Source organism: Apis cerana, linkage group LG2 (genome assembly GCF_029169275.1).
Source record: "Apis cerana isolate GH-2021 linkage group LG2, AcerK_1.0, whole genome shotgun sequence".
In the NCBI taxonomy this organism is placed as follows: Eukaryota; Metazoa; Arthropoda; class Insecta; order Hymenoptera; family Apidae; genus Apis; species Apis cerana.
Window position 1 is genome coordinate 2442191 of NC_083853.1, and position 23244 is coordinate 2465434.

A 23244-nucleotide genomic window follows, 5' to 3' on the forward strand; every position below is an offset into this window, starting at 1 on the left:
ATTAATTATATAAATCTGATAAACTTACATAATAAATTTTCATTAAATGCAACGTTAAGTTGATCTGGACTAAGCCATCGTATCAATGCTCCAAAACAACCAGCTACTGCATTTCTTGTAATGTCTTCAGAATGACCAAGCATACTACTTAAAGTAGCAAAAACTTGTTTCTTCATTGGTTCTGTCATTTTATCACCAGCAGGTGTAAGAACACCTCTTAAAGCTTGTAACATTGTTTCCCTGAATAAAATATATATAAAGATATATATAAATACAACAAATATATAGATAAAATTTATATAGATATAAAATATATCTGTATAATAGATATATATAAATTTTAATTAGAAATTTATAAATAACATATGAAAAATATTCAATTCTTTGATTTATACCTAATAGCTGGATCATCACCAGTTTTTATGCCAGTATGAAGTTCTGTAAACAATGGATCTACACGAGTATGTATTACAATGAGATTACTTAAAGCATAAGCAGCTTTTAATCTCACTTGTCTGTTACTATCATTCAATGCTCTTAAGAAAGTAGTTTGTAATTGTGGTAAAAATTGTTTTAACATTACTCCAACCTAATCAAAGCACTTAAGTAATTATTTGTATTATTTTTTTCTTAATATTTGATATTATACAAATAATATATATAAGATATTACCTTGCCAAGTAAAATTGCAAGAGTTTCTAAAACTGCTGCTTTAACACTCCAATTAAAACGATCACCCAAAATTCGAATTAATGGTCCAGTAATATGTACAACACTTGGTTGTAACGCTGAAGCACTAGTTAATTTTATAACTTCTCCAAGGCCTTGAGCTGCTTGTTCTTTTGCTTCTGGCAGACCATTTAATATGGCTTCTCTAAATATCGGAAGAATAGGAGTAATTCCTTTTGGTAAACAGAATCCTGGTAATAATTCTTGTCCTTTTAAATCAGATACTGCAAATCGAACGGCTTGTCTAATATCTTGTACATGTGCAATTTGTTGATCAGATGCTAAAGTCTAAAAACGAAATTTAATATATTAATTTATATATTTTATAATAATAATTATTATTATTATAATTATTATTTATTAATTTATATATTATATAAAAATTATATTAAAATAAAGATATTATATTATATTAAAATTAAAATATTCATTTATATAATAAATGAAATACAAAAATAACCTTGGTAACTGCTGTAAGAGCTTCCCAACTCATTTGTAATACATCTTTATCATCATCTGTAAATAAGTGAATGAGACCTCGTAATAATTGTGGAACATATTGACTGTAATCTGCACGTGTATCCCGGCAAAAAGCACATAACAAAGTTGCAGCGCTTCGACGTCTAGATGGATCATTTGCTCGTGTAGCTTCCATAAGTTGATCCATAACTGTTCTAATACCAACTTCATCAGTAACAGACAGAATTACTGCTTGACAATATTCTAATTCTTGCACTTCATTTTGTGATCCTTGAGCACTAGAAAGAGCAGTCAACAGTGCTGGTAGAATTTTATGAAGAAATCTTGTTAATGCTTCGCCTGCTACACTTGCCAAGATTGATAATGCTTTTGTATTAACAGGTGGAGTTGTTAATTGAGGTACTAGATATGGTAAAACAACACGAGATTTTATTGCCATTACTTGGCGTAAACCATCTAAAGTATTCTCTGCCTCTGCAGGATCTGGTGAATTTAATTGTGTTAACATTGCTGGTAATATATCATCTAATGCTCTTACTCCTACAGTTGAATGTAAACCATCAAAAGTTTTTGCTGCAGCTTGTCGAACTTCTGGTAATGGATCACATAATGCTTTTCTAGAATATAAATAATAAAATTTTATTAGTATAATTTATTAGTATATTTTTTTATGATTAATTAGTATAATTTAAAAATATATAGAAATTAATATATTAATATATTTGGAATATATTTAGAAATTCGATTCTAGAAATAAAAACAAATACAAAATTTGATAACAAAATTTGATCAAATAAATCTTGACTGGTATTTTTATATATCAACTTTTATATTTATTTTTATTTTTAAAATCAAACGTTTCCCACAAATATTTTATTAATATCTTACATATTACATGACTGTATATATAATAAATATTATTTTATATTAATTATTTTGAAATAATAATGACGATAATAATAATAATAATAATAATAATTTAGCAAACTATTGTATATAATATTTTAAATATTTTCAATAATTTCATAAAAAAATGTTTTAAATAAAAGTTAATAAATTTTGAATCAACTAGAAATTGCAATATTTAAAATTTTCCCCAAAATTTTTGTTTTAATTAAAAATTAAAATCACGTTTTTTAAAACATACAATATATTTCTGATTTCAAAACATTATAATTAATATTAAATTCAATTTATAATATCATAAATATTTCAAATGATTTTAAATTCAAACATTTAGATTGAACTTATAGAAACATTAAATTATGTTAAAATTTGATTATATATTTACCTTACTGTTGGAACTAAACTGATTACAAAGGTTATCACCATATCCTTATTTGTACTTGTCATAATTTCTGATAATCCAATACATACACCTTGACGCTGATCAGCTTGATCACTTTGTAAACCTTTTTCCAAAATAGGTATGATTTCTGGTAATACTCTTTCACCTAATTTTCTAACTAAATCTCCTAATGTTCTTGCTGCCACTTGTCTTTTATCATTACTTGTACTAGCTAAACAGCCAAGTAATAAAGTAAATAATGTTGGCAATATTTCTCTTAAAGTTCTTGGTGTATTTGTTACAACAACTTTCCATACATGAAGAGCAGCTTGGCGTACCATTAGTGCAACATCTGATCTACCCATATATAATCCAGCTAAAACACGATTTCGTCTTTCAGCACCAAGTGCATTAATAATGGCAAAATGCGATTGTTCAGTCCCAAAATTATCATCTTCACTAGCCGTTTCTGTTGACATTTTTCCAGAAACACCAGAGATTCGATATAGTAAATCTCCAAGTAATTGAACTGATGAATATCTAATACGCCAATTATCATCAAAAAGACTTTTTTCTAATTCTGGTAATAATAACATAATCGCAGAATCAGCATAAAGATTAACAATACGTTGTCCTGCTCTAAGTGCTGTTTCACGAACATATTCATTTTCATCAGCTAAAGCTTTCAAAATAGGATTAATAATTTGTCCAATATAAGGCGTAAATTCTGTAGTAAACGCACTTGGCATGTAAATAAACATCATAATATAACCATCTTTCACATGAGGAGCAATGTCAGTTCTTTCAGCAGTACTAATAATTTCAGGCATAAGTTTATGAAGTTTTTCAACACCTAATCCTCTTACAACTTCTGAAAGTCCTTGTGCAGCACCTGATCGATCAACGCTACTTGTTTCAGATGTAAGAGTTTGCATCAACCAAGGAAGTAGATCTTCAAAGCTTGATTCACCCATTCCTCGTACCATGGCTCCTAATGCTCTTGCAGATACACTTCGTACTTCTGGTACTGGGTCTAGTAAACTTGTTTTTAAACCAGGAATAATAGTTGGTAAATATGGAGTTAAATCTTTTTGATCAGTTAAAGAATACATATTTCCAATAATTTGTGCTGCCATTTTTCTTGTTTCTGTTGAACGATCCAAAAATGCTCGTTGTACTACAGGCATAATAAGAGCTAATGATGGAGCATCAATAAAATGTACAAATTGTGTATCTAAAAGAGTTTGTAGACAAGTAGCTGTTTTATGAGAAGGATCTTGTAAAGCTTTTAATAAAACTGGTACAATAGCTTGAATCTCTGGATTACGAATTACACTTCCAATAACTTTAAGAGCTTCTGCACCAGCTTCTTGAACTTTCGTATGTGAATCACTAAGTACTTCAATGAGCTTTGGAACTATACTTGGCAAGCAACTACTAAGTTGTTTTGGTGCACAATATGCCATTGCACCCAATAATTCAACAGATCCTTAAAATGGTAAAAAAAATTATATAATTCTTTGAATACAAATTATAATTTAGAATACAATACAATAATTATAATAAAAATAATAATACTTAAATTATTTACCAGTTTTAGTCCTCCAAGAATCTTCTTCTAATGCTGCTAATAAACTGGGTAAAACAAGTTTTACTCCATGTGCAGACAATTTACTCATAACTACACGAGCTGTATCATCAGTTGCTGTTCTAACATATTGACTTGAATCTCCAAAACATAACAATAAGTGTGGCAAAACATGAACGATATATGGTTCAAATAATCTACCAAGCATTGTACATAACATCTCAAAAGCAAATAATGCTCCTTCTCTATGTCTGTAGTTTTTCTTATCTTGAATGGCATTAGTTAATGTAGTCATAATATCAAGCTGTTTTAATGCCAAAATTCCCATACCCTTGATTATACCTGCTAAACCATAAGCTGCACCTTTACGTTCTCCATATTTGTCTGATTTCAATAATTGGTCCATTAATTTATCTACAATACTTGGTGCATCATCTTTAATAGAAGGCACAAGATGTGGTAAACAATTAGCTACTGCTTCTTGTACTTGTTGTGATGGTGTAGAGAGAGCAGCAATTAAACGCATAACTATTGGTTTAATACGTGAGTCATCTTTGTCCAAATGTCTTGCTAAAGATCCCATAAGAATAACTACAGACTGTTTAATTGAATCAAAACTTCCAATTTTAGGAGCTTTATCCATAAATTCTTCAAAAACTGGTAATAAAGAAGTTATATTTGCTTTTCCATGAAGATCAACAACAGCTACAGCTGCAGTTAACATTTCTGTACGAACAGCTTGATTTCTATCTCCTAAACCAATAGAAACAAAAAATTGCACAAGTTTAAGTACAGTATCAGCACTAAGAAGAGATGCCAATTGAGCCAATGCAAGTGCTACACCTCGTCGTGGACCCCAAGTATCAATAGGTTGTTCAACAATACGACCAAAATCGTTTAATTTTGGTGGAATCATAGCTAATTTATCTTGATACATTTGTAATAATTTATCTAATATTATTGGTACTAAATGGGGAACTTCAGTTAAACATTGTGCCAAAGCACAAGCAGCAGCTTGCTGTATAGGTTCTACAGGATGTGCAGTATCTTGAATAAGTTCATCGGAAAGTTTTTCTGCATCCATTACTAAGTCTGCAGCATTCCATAATTCATTTGCAAGAATTTTATTTTCATCACAAACATCGAATCTAGCAACCCATATTCTTCTAATAAGATAAGAAAGTTGATCAGGATCTTCTTTCTGAGATGGAAAAGCTTGTCTTACTACTGTTAAAGCTCTTAATGCTGCATCTCTTATTGTAGATAAAGAATTTTGTAATGCTCCAATTAAAGAATTTATATCTTCATTAGTTGCTATTGCAGTACCTGGTTGACCACTACCAGATTGAGCAACATCTAATAATGTTGCAACTGCATGTGTCTGTACTCTTCCATTTGTAATTTCCATTAATTCTATTAACAAATCAAACATATGTTTACGTGGAAGTAATTGAGGATGTTTCATATCTCTGAAATCAGAAGAATTTCCTCTTTGTTTAGCATGTTCTTGTATTATTTGTAATCCTTGAACAATCATATTATCATCTTTATAGGATAATAAAGTTTTTTTTATAAAAGGGAAAATATAACAAAAAGTTGGTGCTGTAAATAATTTTTTCTGTTTTATTGCTGTTGTATGCAAAAGATTTAAAGTTCTTTTTACTGCAGAATCAAGATTTTCTTCTTCCCAAGCGTGATTTAAATCACATTGAGGTTGTAATTGTCGTAATGTAACATGTGCTACTACATTACTAAGAACTGGATTGTTTATTTTTATAATTTCTTTTAAACGAATATAAAGATCAGACATTGCAGGAGCAGCTAATGGTGATTCTAAATTTTTTAAAATTGGAGGTAGAAGATCTTTTAAATAGAAAGATAATTCTTGACCATTTCCATGCATAGAACATATAGTTAGAGATATAACATTATCTATTTTAAGTTTCAATTCTGTTAATCTTTTACGAATTGTACTTTCTTTTGCCATTTGAGTTTTAAGAATTTCTTCTTGCTTAGGTGTTAATTTAGGTTCTTTTATTTTCCCTTCTTTCTTTCTTTTTTCATATAATTCTCGTCTAAGTTGTAATTCTTCTTGTTGTTCTTTAAATGAATATACTTTGCTTTCCCTTTTCATGTTCATTGAATTGAGAATATCATTTTCATCATTTGTTGGTAATACACTCTTATCATATAATTCTCCTTCTGGAGTGAGATAAGTAAAATATTCATCTTTAGTGACTTTTAAAATCTCTACATCATCAAGTTTACTTGTAATATTTGATACTATTACAGGTAGTATAATGTCTGGTATAATAGATATTACTTTTGTTAATGCATTTTCATAACTAGCAATAGGTTTGTAATTTTGTACAAGTATTTTCTTTATTTCATGATTAAATGAACATAAAAAGTGTTTTGGTATAAGATTAAAATTCTTTGCAATTTTAAACCATAGATTTGGCATTGCTTTATAAATTGCAGGATGATGAGATGGTATTAATGCATCTCTTGTCATTTGCATAGCAGGTGATTCGAACAAAAAAGAACCTGAACAAATAGCAAGTAATCCATCTGCAAGACATCTACCAGTTGTTTCATAATTAAAAGATTCTTCTTTATTTTCATCATTTTCAGATTTAATTTTTACACGTTCTAAAAATTTATTATATTCCATTAATAATTCTTGTGCAGGACCATATGTACTTAAACCAGTTAAAATTTTTTTAATTAACGGAAAACAGCGTTTTCTTATTTTATACTTGGGAGCAGTGGCACATGCTACAATTGCTCTATGTACGCCATTTAAAGTTTTTTCATTCAACCTATCTCCAAATTCAGTAATTAATCTTTCACAAAGCAACATAAGATGATATAAAATATCATCTCCACAAGTTATCAAAAATTTTTCGGAAAAGAATATTTGTTCATCAATTGCATTCCATAATATAATTTGTTTATCATTTTCCACTTGATTAGCAAGCACAAATTTCAACAATAAATAAGCAGCTATTAAACCTTCTGTAACTGCAGCTGGTTGTGCAGATTGTTGTATAGCCTTTGTTAATGATTGTAATAGTAATGGAGTTATTGCTTCAGAATAAGAAGCTACTGATGCAGAAAAGAAAAGTTTAATATAAGCAGTACGCACTATGGCAGTTGAAATTTTAGCAGTCATGCCTTTTTTAAATGCATCAATTACACATTTTGGGACATTGTTTGCAAATTTGTTAGTCCATAAGGCCATCATTTCAAGAGCATGAATTAAAGTTTTCTCATGAACTTCAGTTTCAAGAACTTTGATGAAATGTTCACAAGCTGTTTCAGCTAATCTTTCAACACTACTTCCTGAAGCTGCATTATAACTAAGATTGCCAGCACCTTGTAATACAGAAATTTTATGAGTTGCAACTGTAAGTTTTCCTTCTGATCCATGAAATACAGCAAATACAGATGACAATAAGTTTTCTAAAGCAATAGTATCTGAACATTGAAGAGCAAGTCTACGACAAGCTCCTACTGCTTCATCTCTAACTAAATCTTCTTTTGAATGTAAATTTGCAAATAATCCTTTACTTATATCTTGACTATATTGACTTAAATCAAGACTTAAACCACTTAAAATATATCCAACTGATTCAATAATAATTTCTGGATTTCTTAACATAGCTTTTTGTAAAGCTGGTAATAGTTGACTTTTAAATTCATCATGAGATATTCTACGAAGAAGAGGTACAGCATTATGAACAACATATAGATCTGGCTTTTTTTTACAACTAATAGTTAATTTTATGAAAGGATCTATGGTATTTGTCTGTAAAAAAATATATATTTGTTTGATAATGTTTATTATTGTGATAAAATAATAAAAAATACCAATAAAAAGATTTTTTTATTAAAAATATATTATTAATAAATATTACCTTCAATTTTGCCACTAATTCACTTTTTTTTGCAGTAACTAAATATTTAGTAAGTAAACTAGCAAGAACAATTACACCATTTTCAATTTCTAATTTTGTTAATGTCTCTAAATATTCTATATCAATATCTTTAACACTTGACCATTGATGTGCTAATAAAACATATACTTTTTCTGTCAATTTTTTATCCATAGATGCCAAAGCTGCTGCACTCAAATTTGCTTGTGCTTCAATGAGTTTTGGTAATTCTGAATTGATGTTTAAATTGCTCTTATATCCATGTAAAACAATTAATGTTGACCATTTTAATGCAAGATACGCAGTTAAAGCTGTGTTTAGACTAAAAAATATTTTATTAATAACTTATAAAACATTGCATTAATATTATAAATATATTTGAAAAACTATTTATGTAACATTTACATACGTAGGAACTACATTTTTATGCCATGTAGCTTGTTCTATTACAATATTAATCATATGTTTTATTGAAGGTTCTGGTTGTTTTTTTACTAGTTCTTCAATTAAATTTTTCACGTAAGATTGGGAAGCAGTATCCTTGTATCGATGTAAAGTAAGAGATATGGTTTTGCAAATTCCATGTACAATCTTCTCATTGATGCCTATAAATATATAATAATAATGTTTCAATTAAAATGAAATTTTCAATAATACTATTTCTAATATAAAAAAATGATAAAAATATCTTTATAATTTCAATATATGAAAGATATTTTAAATATTTTTTCTATTTTTAGTGCAAACTTATATAAATATTTATTATAAATAAAATTTATTTTCTTAATTTATATATTTTTTACTTGAACATAAATTATAATAATATATATATTATGTAATATAATTACAAAATTTATGTTAAAAATTTAAACAATTTACATTTTTTTATAATAATAATAATTAAAGATAATTTAATTATTATGATTGAAATATATTACTTTTTTATTATATATAATTATGTCATAATATGAGATATGAAATACATTAGTATGAAGTACATTAATTACAAAATGTGATATTTTATATATATATTGTTTTGATATTTGTAAAAATAATAGCTTTATTTTATGTGATTAATAGTAAAATTGAAAAGAAACTAAAAGATTAAAAATAATATACACAAATTACATAAAAATTATAAGTATTATAATTAAATAATTGTCGGTTAATAAATGTCGGTTAATAAATTGATACGTTATAAAATTATATTATATATAATGTTATTTTTTTCTTAATACATTAATTTTTTAATATATTTATAAAAGATATATATATAATCTTTTTCTTTTTCTATTATTAAATATTTTTATTTAAAAAAATTATAAATTCTTATCAGAAAATTATTCACATTTTCGTTTCTTACCAGGATTTGACAACACATTGACGACATTTTGTAGAATCTCTCGCCGCTCGTTTTTACTGGCGGTTTGAACTCGATTTGGCAGATCTTTTAATGCTTTCGTTAACTATAATAAAATCAAACATAAATAATTAGTAATTACAAGACAATAATATAGTTTTTGAATTTCCACGTGACAGACTCACCTCGACATCCGCCATATTTCTTCAAAAACCGGAGTGGCTTAAAGCGCCATCCTTCGTTGGCTTAAACAGCATTCAAATTAATCTATTCAAAATTTTTATTCTTTAAATTACATATATATTTTAATTAATTAGATAATGTTAATGCTTCATATTATTAATAATTTGATTATTATATTTATATACATATATATATTATTTTAAAAAAATATAGTCTGCCAAATATTTGTTTTTGATAAAATAATATAAAATATTATTTTAATTTATTAAAATTGTTCGTTATAAATACTTTTCATAAGTTTAAGTTAAAATTTTTCAAATTTCATATTTGAAATGAATTACAAAAATATGTTCAATAAAATTTTTATTGTTATACATATTATATATGTCACATTAAATAAAAACAATAATAAAATTTTATATTTCGGAAATAAAAAATCTTATATAACATAGAGTATTATATTTTAATATTATATCTGTATTATAAATATATTATAAACATATGTAATATAAAAATTGTATTTATTAATTAATTAATAATGATAATCAAATTAATAATATATAGAGCATTAACATTATTTATTTGAATTTATTAAAGTAAGTTTAATAAAAATATATTATTATTTATGTACAAAAATAAATTGTATATATTTTTATTTATTTATAAATTATAAGTATTAAAAAATGTAAATTATAAGTTTTTATTAAATACGGCAATTCTACCTCCAGCTTTTTGTATTATTTAATATAAATTGTTTATAATAAATAAGTATTAACCGATATTTTCGTTAATATCAATTTTTGTATTTGTTTTGATCTCTAAGATTAACTTTTCAAACGTATCTCATATCGAATAAATATTAATATCTTGTATACATTATTAGTGTATATAAATGAAATATGTATAATTCCAGTTTATTCGAATGATATATTAACGAATGAAATACATGATATTTATAACTAATAAAATATATAAATCAAATATAGATATAAATAATATATTTTTATTTAATCAAAAAAACAATATTTTTAAATTATTTTATATACATAAAAATACTACATCATTTTGTATCCAAATACTTTATATTTGTGAATTCTAATACTAATAATTTTTATAATAATATAATAAATAAAAATATAGATTTTTTTAAATTTTATGATTTAATTATTTTATGATTTAATATTTATATATTTGTTATACATTTTACTGTTAATAAATGTATAAATATGTATTGAAATTTCAGAATATTTACGATTTATTATTAAATTATTCTTATTTTTTTGAAAATATTATAATATAATCGTAACTTTAACAATAATTTAATTGAATATTCATACATATAAAAGTTTTTATATTGGTAACATTGTCAATCAGTTAGTTTTAATTTTTATGCACATTGACAATGTATATATATATAATATATATATATATATTTATTCTTCAAAATAATTAATATATGTGTTATGAACATGATTATTTTATAATTTAAGATAATTATTTTTTTATAAAATTAATATATCAAGAAACAAATAATAAAAGATTAAATGTTTATGTTTTGATTTAATATAAATTCTACATTTATAATTTTTAAATAACTTTTAATTAAAATATTTAATATGACTGCTATACCAATTTTTATTCAAGAATGGACTCTTGATAAAGTTTTAGGTTCTGGTGGATTTGGTATTGTTCAACTTTGGACACATAAAAATGGTAAAAAAATTGGTATGTTAATTTTTTTTGTAAAAGAAATAAGAGGATAAAATTTAATATTTTAAATATTTTATTACTACTGATTAAAATAATTATTATTTATAATTAATAATTCAATATTTATGATCCAATATTTATGATTCAATATTTATGATATCAATATTATGATATTATAAAATTCAATATTTGAAAATATAAAATATTTTATAAATTATAGCAATTAAAATCTGCAAAAGAGATATCATACATTTAACAGAAACACAACAAAAAAGATGGATAAATGAAGTAAATATAATGAAACGTTTAAAGCATCCAAATATTGTTAAAGGATTTGACTTACCATTTAAACATCCTGATGATAAAAAAGATTTACCTATATTATGCATGGAATTTTGTAGAAAAGGTGATCTTAGATCGGTAAATATATAACATATTTCTTTACATTTATCTTTCTTTAATTAATGAAATGTTTATATCATTAATATTTTTTAAATTTTAGCTTTTGAAAAAAGTAGAAAATTGTTGTGGTGTCAGCGAAAAAGAAGCAATTAATGTAATGAAGGATATTTCTTCTGCAATAGAATATTTACATTCTAATAATATTACTCATCGTGATCTAAAACCTGAAAATATTGTTTTACAAGATGAACGTAATATAGTAAATAATATTGCTTTCATTGTAGCATTTAATATAGCAAAACATATATATATATATTTATACATACATACAAAATATATTTTAGATTTCATATAAATTAATAGATTTAGGATTTGCAAAAGAACTTGGAGAAGCCAGTATATCTGGATCTTTAGTAGGTACATTGAATTATGTAGCTCCAGAACTATTATGGAAACAAACATATAGTTGTTCAGTAGACTATTGGAGTTTAGGAATTCTTTTTTATGAACTTGTTAGTGGTATAAGACCATTTTTGCCTAGAATGCAACATACTATGACATGGTATATTATATAAAATTATAAAAAATAATATAAAATAAGAATTTTAATATAAATTAATCTATATGTTTTGTAGGATGCAACATATTAAAAATAAAGGATATGATGATATTTGTGCTTTTAAATCAGAAGAAAAAATAATTTTTGGTCAAGATATTATTGGTCCTACAAATTTATCAAAGTAATAATTATAAAAATGTTTGACATAATATAAAAAATATTAGTTTCAAATTTTAATTTTAATTTTAAATTTATTGTATCTTTTATCAGAAATTTTCAAAATAAATTGGTGGAATGGTTTAAAATTGTATTACAATGGGATCCAAAAAAAAGAGGAAAGCAATATGATGAAAATGGAATATCAAATTTAGTGGTATTTAAATTATTGCATTCTATTTTATCAAAACAGGTATTTTAGTGTGTAATTTTTATTATATTAATATTACTTTAAAATGTAAAAAATATAAATATTTTATTTCTTCAGATAATTCATGTGTTTTTTCCATCAATATATAAAATTAATTCGTATGAAATAATTAATACTACTAAGATTACAGATTTACAATATATGATTGAGAAAGATACTAATATACCAATAAATCAACAAATTTTAACAGATTATTTTGGTAAAGTTCTTATTGAAAACCAAATACCATTTTCATTACAAATTCAGGTATAAGATACTATATTTTTACTATATTTTTTATTCTTCAATGATTAATATGACCATATAATTTCTATGATTATATAAATTGTTTGTAATAAATTTTTTAGTATAATTATAAATTTATTTATATAATTTATATTATTAATATATGTGTAAATATTATAATAATATTTATTATTGTATAATTCATATATTTCATATAATTTATTTTATGATATAATGAAACATATACATAAATATTTATATTTAAAATTAATCTTAAATAAATTATTTATATCATAATATTTACTTTTTGATCATTGAAGAATTACTTTCTTATAATAAATTTATTTTTCTTCATATTTAATTTTTTTGTTCTTATCTTAATTTAATCTAATTATATTGTAGGATTCAATTTTATTTGTTTTTAAAAACGAAAATTCTTTAATAGACAATATTCCTTCACCAAATATTCCTGTGGAAATTCAAAAAATGATAGAATTATCAAAAAATCAATTAGACTTTGAAACATTACAAGATTATTATAGAATAACAATATTTTTTATGAATCAACAAATATATTTGTTTCAACAGTATATTTTTGCTTTAAGTATAAAAGTGTAAGTTTTTCATATAATTTTTGAATATTAATAATTATTTTAAATCTATATATATATATAAACCTAATTTATATAATTTATCTGAAAATATATATATATATATATAATAGTATATTATAAATATATATATTTTGATTATACATAATATATTATATATAATATTTATTTTATATATTATTATATATTTTAGAGATTTGATTATTTCAAGACTTGATACATTTGATAAAAGTATAGTAGATACGCTAAAAAATATAAATATTATTTTACATAAACTATCTATAATTCATACTGAATGGGAAAAAGGATCTACAAATAAAGATAAATTGATAGGTTTGAAAATTATATGTAATAAAGTTAATAAACTTATTGAGATCACTAATCAGATAAAATTAAAATTTAATTTGCTAATATTGGAGAACAATAAATTAAAAGATACAGTACAATCTATTGATTGTATTAAAAATATGTTTCAAATGTAAGATTTTATTTTATAATATTTTAAATACAAATATATATGTATAATATTATATTTGAATTTTATATAGATATAATAGAGCTGCAAAAATTTATGAGTTGCATATAAACAACTGTTCTCATAAAGATAAACCAATAGAAATGGTAAAATTAATTTTTGATTTTTTGAAAGAAGAAGAAATACAATTTCGTAATGAAAATATTTTTAAAATTATAAAGTATGTATATCATGATATAAGTATAAACATTATATATATTAATAATAATATATGATACATTAATTGTTATATTACATTGATATTTTAGAGAAATAACAAAGCTGGAATTAAAACTTTCAAAATTAGAAACGATTTTCAATTCAGTTATTGCTATGAAGAACATATATTGTGAAGAATTTCAAAATATAATGCAACATAATTTTAATAATATATTTGATATTTCTAATAAAGAATCTTTACATTTATCTACTTTACATGACACTACAAATATTTTATCAAATGATAATATGGAAGTATCAAATGAATTTAATAATAATCAGTTTTTAAATACATTTAATGTCAAACATAAAGAAATTATAAATACGGATAATGATGTGATATATGATAACTTATTAATACGTTACACGTATGTTTTATTACAATTGTTATATTATGGAATAAGAATGATATTTAAAATAAGAGTGTAAAATAGTTTTATTTTTTATTTTACTAGGTTAGATAATCTTTTGATAGAAATGAAAAAAAAATATTTGGAGCTACTTAGTTTGGAACTTTAAACATGAACAACAAAGAATGTATGTACTGCATTATTATTTAATTTTTAAAATTTGATTTCTTTTTTTCTCTTAACAGATTTTCATTATTTTTAAACTATTGTTTTTTTCTTAAATTTAATATTTTTTTTTATAAAATATATTTTTTTAGAAGTTTATTTATTTGTTTATAATTACATTATATTTTAATATTTTTGGTTTCTTGAAATATAATATCGTACACCCCATTTAACATTAGCATTTTTGTCTGTTTTAAGATATGTATATGTAGGTCCATTTGTTATATATTTCTGTTTTATTTTCCAATCAACATTATTTGATGATGTTAAATGATCTGTAAAATATTGTTTATTTATATAAAAATTAAAAATATTTTATATATATATAGTATTTTTAATTTTTTTGAAAAAATTTTAAATACATAATTTACAAGTAAAAATAAAAAAAATTTTAAACAGAAATGCTTCTTAATATAAAATTATAAACAAATATTAACTGAAAAATGAAATATAAGTTAGCAAATGGATTTTATAAAATATAAAAGATTAATTGTATACATATAATTTTATTTTAAATTTATAAGATGATATATTCTACATATTATATTTGTTTATAATTTTGTAATGAAGCAAAATTTTTTATATTTTTTTTATTTTCATTTATAAATAAGAAACAGTCTATATATATTTAATATCAAAATTTTATATATTAGATGAAAGTTAATAAAATATGATAATAAAGTTAAAAAATATGATAATAATATGTAATAAATATGTAAATAAATATATATAATATTGTGTATGTGTGTGTGTGTATTTGGATAGTACTAATCAATTATTTGATATAAAAACGTGTGATAAAAATATGATAAATAAGTAAATTTATGGCAAAGTTTTATATAATGTATATTTTTTTTACACACTATATTTAGTATAAAATAATTTAATATATATTTTTTATATATATTTTTAAAAAAAAAATTAATAAAAAAATTGATTAATAGTTATTTATTTTGAACATTACAGAACTTACCTTTTTTAAATGTCACACACAAAAATAAATATATAAGAATAGATTTTAATATCTGTAATAAAAGTGATTATTATTGTATACATATAGGAATATATAGGAATAAATATATATATATATATATATATATATATATAAATATATATATATATATATATAAAATTATTTGATTAAATTATATTTACAATTCTGATGTTTAAAATTTTAAGATTCATTGTGATTATAGAAACGAATACTATTTTATAATAAGCTGTATCAATAGATTTTATCTTTAACAAAAAATTATGGTTGAATGGTTGAATGAATATATAAGGCAAACGTTTTTATTTCGCTTTCACTTATATGAGATTAAGAATTTTCAATTCTTATTAATATATTTTATCATAAATTCGATATAATAGTAAGAAATATTAAATAAAATATATCAACAGTTTTATATTTTGAAATGTATTTTATTAAAAAAACTGTATATACATCCTAAACTGAGGATTAAACAACAATGTTAAAATAAATATGATTTTCATTTACTATTACTTTCTTTTCACTGAAAAATCTTACACACCATACTATTTTTTCTAGATTGTCCACGTATATTAACAATTATGCAATTTCACGTATAAAAGTTCATTGTACATTAACTTGAAAAGTAAAAAAAGAGGAAAAATGCGAACATTTTCAATATCTATTTAGAGTTTTGAAACAAGTTTGAAACTTTCAACTGTTTCAAAAGAAATAGATATTATTCATTATCACTGATATCTTCATCAGTTGTATATTCGGAATGTTCATCAGCTGCATCTACATCTTCTGCTGTTTCTTCATCTGAAATATCCCACTGAGGATGTTCCGTGGGAACTTTTGGTGCTTCTTTCACATCCAACTATAAATAAATATTTTTAAATTAAGTATAATAATAGATAATAATACTAAATATATAATAAAATATATAATAAAATAATAATAATAATAATAATAATAATAATAATAATAATAATAATAATAATAATAATGAAATTTCAGTTTCTATAAATAAAATTTTATTATATACCTTAATATCTTGAGCTTGATCAAAACCAAGATAAGAATCACTACGTAAACACACAGTAAATGTATAAACACCTGGCCATCGTGGTGCTGTAAATTTTAACTGAACTTCTTCAAAATGTGCTAACGACGTAACATAAATAGGAGTTGTTAATAAAGTTTGACTTTTGCGATCACAAATATAAACCCACCAATATTCTTGTTTAACATCTGGAAAAAGTGGGCAATGCACTTCATGTGATATATTACTTCTTCCTTCTAAAACTTTTTCTCTCTTTGAAATTCTTTGCTGAAATCTGTTTAGAAGAATATTAGTACATATAAAAAACTACTATTATATATATCAAATTATTATAAAATAATTATTTTACCTTTCCCATTCTGTATCATCGTCATCTATAGACATATCTTTTTTTTCATGATTATCTTCATCATTACTTCTGTCACTATCAATATCACTGTCACTGACATCAGATAGTTTATCTTTGGAAGACTCTTTCTCTATTTTATCTTCTTTTTTCTTTGCATTAGGAGTATTTGTTTGTTGAGCGTTATTGCTAGACTGTAATTGTGTCTGAGCATTCTTTGTAGAAGTAAATTTCTTACTAGTACCTTTTTTATGGGACTTTTTTTGACCTTTCTTTTGCCTAAGCCACGCCGGCTTTTTTACAGTTTGATTCTGTTCTTCTGACACTTCGTCAGGAGCTTCATTGTTTAGTTTACTATCATCAATCATAGTTTGTTGTTTGATAGAATCATCTCCAAATAAATGTTTCATATCTTTACGAGTTAATGATACTGTTACAGTCACAATAGCACCAGCAGTATAAACAGTTGGATTTTCATCATCAATTACTGAAATTAAATAGAAAGAAAAAATTATATCTTATGCATATAAATATAAATTATTCTTCTATATAAATATATAGAAAAAGATACATCTCATCAATTTTAATAATTTTTAAATATATTATAGAAGACAATATTTTAAATAACTTTTTTTCATATATTTTACATATATTTTAGTTTCAAGATATTTGCAAAAAATGATTGCTACTACTACATTGAATTTCGTATGCGTCTATGATAACGTATATATTAATATACGACTATCACTTATCAAATATTTTATAAACATATCATAGCAGCTGATAAAATAAAAAAATAAAAAATATAAATAAAAAACGGATGAACTAATCACTTAATACTTATCTATAGAAAGCTTGTACATTCCATGGATCTTTCGAATTTATGGAATGCAAAAATAAATATAAATAAATATAACAACCCTTAAGCAAAATTACAATGACTAAATACTTATGTTATAATAATAGATAAGTATGTGTAAAAAAATTTTGTGGTACGTGAATCGTATAAGTAGGTCTACACCTGCTTAATATACGTGGAGAGTGAAAGATGATGATCGCCGAAGCACGAAGATGATCAACAATCGTGGATCGATTCCTGAAAGAAATAAGACGATATCATCACAAGAAAAAAATTGATCTATCAGATCGATTTATTAGCAATTGCAATCTCGAATTGTGCGGATGCTAAAAAAAATTCTCGAGCATTTTTTTCTATTCATCATAAATGAAATATGTATCTTTTTAATAATTGATATTTATAGAGATATATAATAAATATTTTATAAGTTAGTGAAATAAAAAATAACATATAAATAATATTGTTACTTTATATGGTTTTGCAAAAAAGCAGTGCTCTATAAAATTCGATCTGTTTTCAAAAATTTAATAAATTAAAAAAGTTAAATATATAATTATACCGGACAAATATCTTATCGATGTGATAATCGATAGAATAGGCGATGACAACACTGTATGAATTATAAAGTCTATAAGATTTGTTTTTTATTCTTTATATATGTGATATATTACTATTATCGTAATTTCTGTTATTATCCGATTCTGTTATTATTCCGAACTTCATTTGCCCAAAGATTGTTTTATATTTTATTATCGTATTCTATGGATCTGTGAAATGTTGAATTGATTTTTAAACTCGTAAAACTTTATGAGAAAATAGCTTTTTGATCAGTTTATATTTTATATTTTACATATTTTAATTGCTTATTGTCAGAATATATTTATATAAATATTAAATAAAAAGTACATTAATGCATAAGTATGGACGAAATTCAATATAACAATAGCAACATTTTTTGCAAATATTTCGAAAATTAAAATCAAACAATAGTTATATAAGGAAAAATTGGTTAAAATCTTATTCTCTAACATATTTAAAATCATTGTGAGATATGTTTTTTTTATATAATTAAAAGAGTATTAAAATATAAATATAAAATGCATATTATCAAAAATAAAAAAAATATTAAATAATTTTTACCTTCAGATCGTACTTTGAATTCTATATATGGCATACTTCCAAGAACTTTCATTACATCTTCGTATTGACTCTCTGATAAATGTCTAAGAATCAGTCTTCTTTCTTCTCCTTTCAATTGTGCAAATTGCTGAAGACTTTTGATTTGATGCTAATTTAATTGAATAAATTTGATTAAATTTTAAATTATAACATATCAAAAAAAAGTGTTACAAGTCAATATATTTAATTTTCATTTTATTATGTGAAATATATCTTTTAATTTAAATTTTATTTAATTTTTTTTAATTTAAAAATAATATAAATTAAAGTTAAATATTACAATGAAAATATTAATATTTTCATCTGGTCTTGCATGGAAGAATCTTTGGCAAGAAATTGTTATAAATTTATTTTTAAATATTGTTTATTGCTTGACAATCAATAACTGCATTATTAATTATAATTTTACTTGAATGAGAATTTTAATGAGAAAATCAGTTTCTTCTTGTTCTGAAAATTTCATGTTTTTGACTTGTACCATTTTTTTTTGTATATATAGAAATATATTCTATATTTGTTATTTTCTATATACTAAAAAAAATTAAAATTTTTTAAATATATTTTTCTCTAAATAATAAAATAATTGAATACCTTTTTTGGTAAGAAACATTTTAAATTGTCTTCAGTTATATGTGGTAATTGTAAAAGAGGATTTTTGAATTCCCAAAAGCCTTGTACTATCATTGCACATAATTTCATGCAATTTTCTACAGTTTTTATACTTGGTAAACGGGGAACTACAAAAAAAAAAAAAAAAAAGAAATATTCATTAAATTATAAATTATAAGTTTAATATAAATACTTAAATATTTATATTAAATATTATTACTATAAGATGTTTTTTAAAATATTTTAGTTTTAAAAAAAAAAGAAACAAAAAAATTTATAATTTATATAATATATAACATATGTACCTCTTCTAGCATAAGCTAATAAAATTACTCTATTAGCACAAGTTACCATTTCTTGAATCAAGTATGGACATTTTTTTACTATATATTGTTTATCTTTTTCTAATGTATTTGGATTTAATGGTATACGAGACAAATGTGCATGGATTAAAGCTCTAGCTTTAATTGAATATGAACCATCATATGAATCACATAATGCTATTGCCTTGTTTTTTGCACCTAGGTCTGGCAGTTGTTTAATGAGCTGGAAATAAAAAATAAAGATTATTTGAAGTAATAAATTTTGTTATATAAAAAAATGTAATAATAAAAAATAATAAAATATTATACGATATATTTTACCGAATAAATTTCTTCACTATCCGTATATCTTTCAACTATTTCTGCATTTCGTTTCTTATGAAATTCATATGAAGCAGCAAGAATTGTAATAACTCTTTTTAATGACATTTGAGGATATTCAATGAAAAAAATATAATATAATCGAGTAGTTGCTAACAGAACCTAGAAATCAATAATGAATTCAATTCAGTAATATTTATTTTATTTATATTTAGTTACATATGTATATTATGACTGACTATTAATATTCAATAAGACATCTTTAAAGGATTCTAAAAATTCTAAAATAAACAATAAAAATTGATGTACAAAAATTTCGCTTAAACTTATTATATATAGTTATAAGCAATTTAAATTTATATTAGATGAATTAATTAATATAAAAAATTAAGATGAAAAAAACAATTTTACTTTTGATTTCATCTCCTTTCATCTAATACAAAATTTAATTGCTTCAATAAGCCAAAATTTTTGTATATCAATTTTTCTACTTATTTGATTTTTAAAAATTGAGACCAAAGATACCTCATGAATATATTGACATTTTGAATATATTATAAATTAGATATATTTACTTGATCACCAGTATAACGAATACTTTTATACCACCACATTCCAACAGCTGTTGGCAAAACAAACATAAACACCAATGAGTAGAATCCCAAAACCCACACTGAATTTTCTTTTTCAACTATCCAAGATGGTAAAGCAATTCCAAAACTCATTGCTCCAGGACCATCTGGATTTCCATATTTTTCCCAGTTTTTTCGTGCTTCTTCATCTGTTAAAGCTTGGTATGCTATTAATTTATATAAAAATAAATAATATTAATTTTAATATTATAATTTTAATATTAATTTTAGCAATTAAAATTATTTTAATTTTTATAATATTTATTTAATTATTTAATATAATTATAATGTTATTAAATATATTATTATTAATCAGCATATGTCAATGATTAATGTATTTTATATATTATATAATATTTATTTTAACCTTTAGTCAATCGCATAAAAGCTTTTTCATTTCCAGTTTCTTTATCAGGATGAAGAATTAAAGATAATTTGCGATATGCTTTCTTAATATCACTTTGAGTTGCACTCTATAAATAATAATAATAACATTATATATTTATAACATTATTGAATAAATAAAAAATATATTTTTAATTATTAATACTTGATTGATTAATACTTACAGAAGATACACCAAGTATTTCAAATGGATCAAAATTAGCCATTTCATAATCAAATTGTGAAACCTTATATGTCAAAAAGATAAGAACCACCCATCCAAGAATAATAAGAAATTTGCTACAATAATGTAATATTATAGAAATCTAAAATTAATATAAAAATGGATATAATTAATACTTACTCAAATAATGCCTTAGTTTCTTTCCAAGGCTTATTAAGTCGTAGGATAACTTTTTTCTTTTTGCATCCATCACATTGACACTCCTTTGCTTCTTGATCAGGATCTAATTATAAGTAATAACAAAAATAAATTAATTATAAATTAATATATAAATTAAATTTGATAAAGTAGAGATTACAAATTTCTTGATATTGAATACTAAAATTATTGAAAAAAAAATATTTATAACATCATTAAAATTATTAAATTTACTAAATCATTATATATTTACTAATCATATATCATAAATCAAAAAATTTTATTAAATAATATATACATATGTACATATATAAAAAAAATATATATATATATATAAACAAATTACTTTTTAAAAAATATGTAATTAAAACTTAAAATAGAAAATATTATAAAATAGAATATATAAGCATATTCAATATGATTCATATTTAATATGTTAATAAAGTATAAGTATTCAAAATATTTTATTTTATTATTGAAGTTATTAGAAAATTAGTAACGGGATATTCATTATTATATATTCAATTAAGTACTAGTTAGTCTTTTATCATAATATTATGAAGTGAATTAAATAAAAAAAAAAATGAATATAAAATATAATAAAATTATATGATTCAATTGAAAATATGAGAATAAGAAATGTTATTGTAATATTCTTTATTTTTTATGTTAATTTAAATGGATTTTAGTCTAGAACTAACCTTGTTTGGGACAACGTGGCCAAAAATAGTACGTCACAGGTATTTGAAGAAGTGCCGAAAATGATAGTAGAAAGTAAAAAAACATTCCACCACTTTCGTCGTATTGAAATTTTTGACCGCTCATAGCTCATTAAGTAATAATCTTTAAGTATATTGTTTAAGTACATTCATTACTAAACTTTTCTTTGAATTCACGGTATCATTCAATATACAGTTACAGAGTTGTCACCGTCAAGATTGCCAACTCAGCACAGAATTATTAGTTTAAGTCTGATGTGCAATTGGCGTTTATATTTGACCGATTATGTTTATATTCACGCAATAAAAAATATAAAGAAATACATTAAAAGTCACACATTAAGAAATGATACGTTCTTCACACTGTAGGGTTACAGATTATTTTACTGCTTCTAAATGAACTTAGAATATGCCACTGCATGATAATGCTATAATTTGTGATTTTATTATACTTTGACCATGAACAACGTCACTAATGCCAACGTCATATGAATGTTAACAGTAAACAAATCTTGAATCGATATTGAAATCGATAAACATATCGATTTTATAAATATAAATCTATAAGAAAAGATCATTATTTTTTAAATATATTATTTTTTTATAAATTTAACATATTCTAACTTAAAAATAAAGGAAAAGTACT

General features: G+C 22.8%; 3 protein-coding genes across 4 annotated transcripts in view; 1 reads left to right on the forward strand and 2 right to left on the reverse strand.

Annotated features, from left to right (window-relative positions):
• LOC108004508 (stalled ribosome sensor GCN1) overlaps window positions 1–9658 on the reverse strand; it is a 13438-nt gene extending 3780 nt beyond the window's left edge. Inside the window, exons 1-10 of the mRNA XM_017067467.3 lie at window positions 9569–9658; window positions 9387–9489; window positions 8433–8628; window positions 8006–8345; window positions 4089–7896; window positions 2501–3986; window positions 1190–1826; window positions 673–1017; window positions 396–589; window positions 29–240 (exon numbers count right to left, since the gene is read on the reverse strand). Of these exons, the coding sequence (XP_016922956.1) occupies window positions 29–240; window positions 396–589; window positions 673–1017; window positions 1190–1826; window positions 2501–3986; window positions 4089–7896; window positions 8006–8345; window positions 8433–8628; window positions 9387–9489; window positions 9569–9583 (7336 nt within the window). The 5' untranslated portion in view covers window positions 9584–9658. The remainder of the gene's footprint in view (window positions 1–28; window positions 241–395; window positions 590–672; window positions 1018–1189; window positions 1827–2500; window positions 3987–4088; window positions 7897–8005; window positions 8346–8432; window positions 8629–9386; window positions 9490–9568) is intronic.
• A 1286-nt stretch (window positions 9659–10944) lies between these two features.
• On the forward strand, window positions 10945–16305 carry LOC108004488 (inhibitor of nuclear factor kappa-B kinase subunit beta). Of its 2 annotated transcripts, none has more exons than XM_062072127.1 (12): window positions 10945–11291; window positions 11497–11696; window positions 11779–11937; window positions 12023–12240; window positions 12314–12418; window positions 12508–12646; window positions 12722–12910; window positions 13292–13503; window positions 13694–13978; window positions 14049–14195; window positions 14284–14601; window positions 14689–16305. In XM_062072127.1, the coding sequence occupies exons 1-12, from the start codon at window positions 11183–11185 to the stop codon at window positions 14750–14752; spliced, it is 2145 nt and encodes a 714-aa protein (XP_061928111.1). In that variant the 5' UTR covers window positions 10945–11182; the 3' UTR covers window positions 14753–16305. The 2 variants fall into 2 exon arrangements, with proteins under 2 accessions (XP_061928111.1, XP_061928112.1); XM_062072128.1 differs by having other exon boundaries at window positions 10992–11279.
• Window positions 16210–23073, reverse strand: LOC108004511 (translocation protein SEC63 homolog). The gene is made up of 12 exons (XM_062072126.1): window positions 22581–23073; window positions 21862–21964; window positions 21683–21797; window positions 21481–21586; window positions 21057–21280; window positions 20482–20643; window positions 20143–20383; window positions 19820–19965; window positions 19190–19337; window positions 17194–17677; window positions 16827–17118; window positions 16210–16658 (listed from the first exon to the last, which is right to left on the reverse strand). The coding sequence occupies exons 1-12, from the start codon at window positions 22702–22704 to the stop codon at window positions 16518–16520; spliced, it is 2286 nt and encodes a 761-aa protein (XP_061928110.1). The 5' UTR covers window positions 22705–23073; the 3' UTR covers window positions 16210–16517.
• Window positions 23074–23244: the final 171 nt, after the last annotated feature.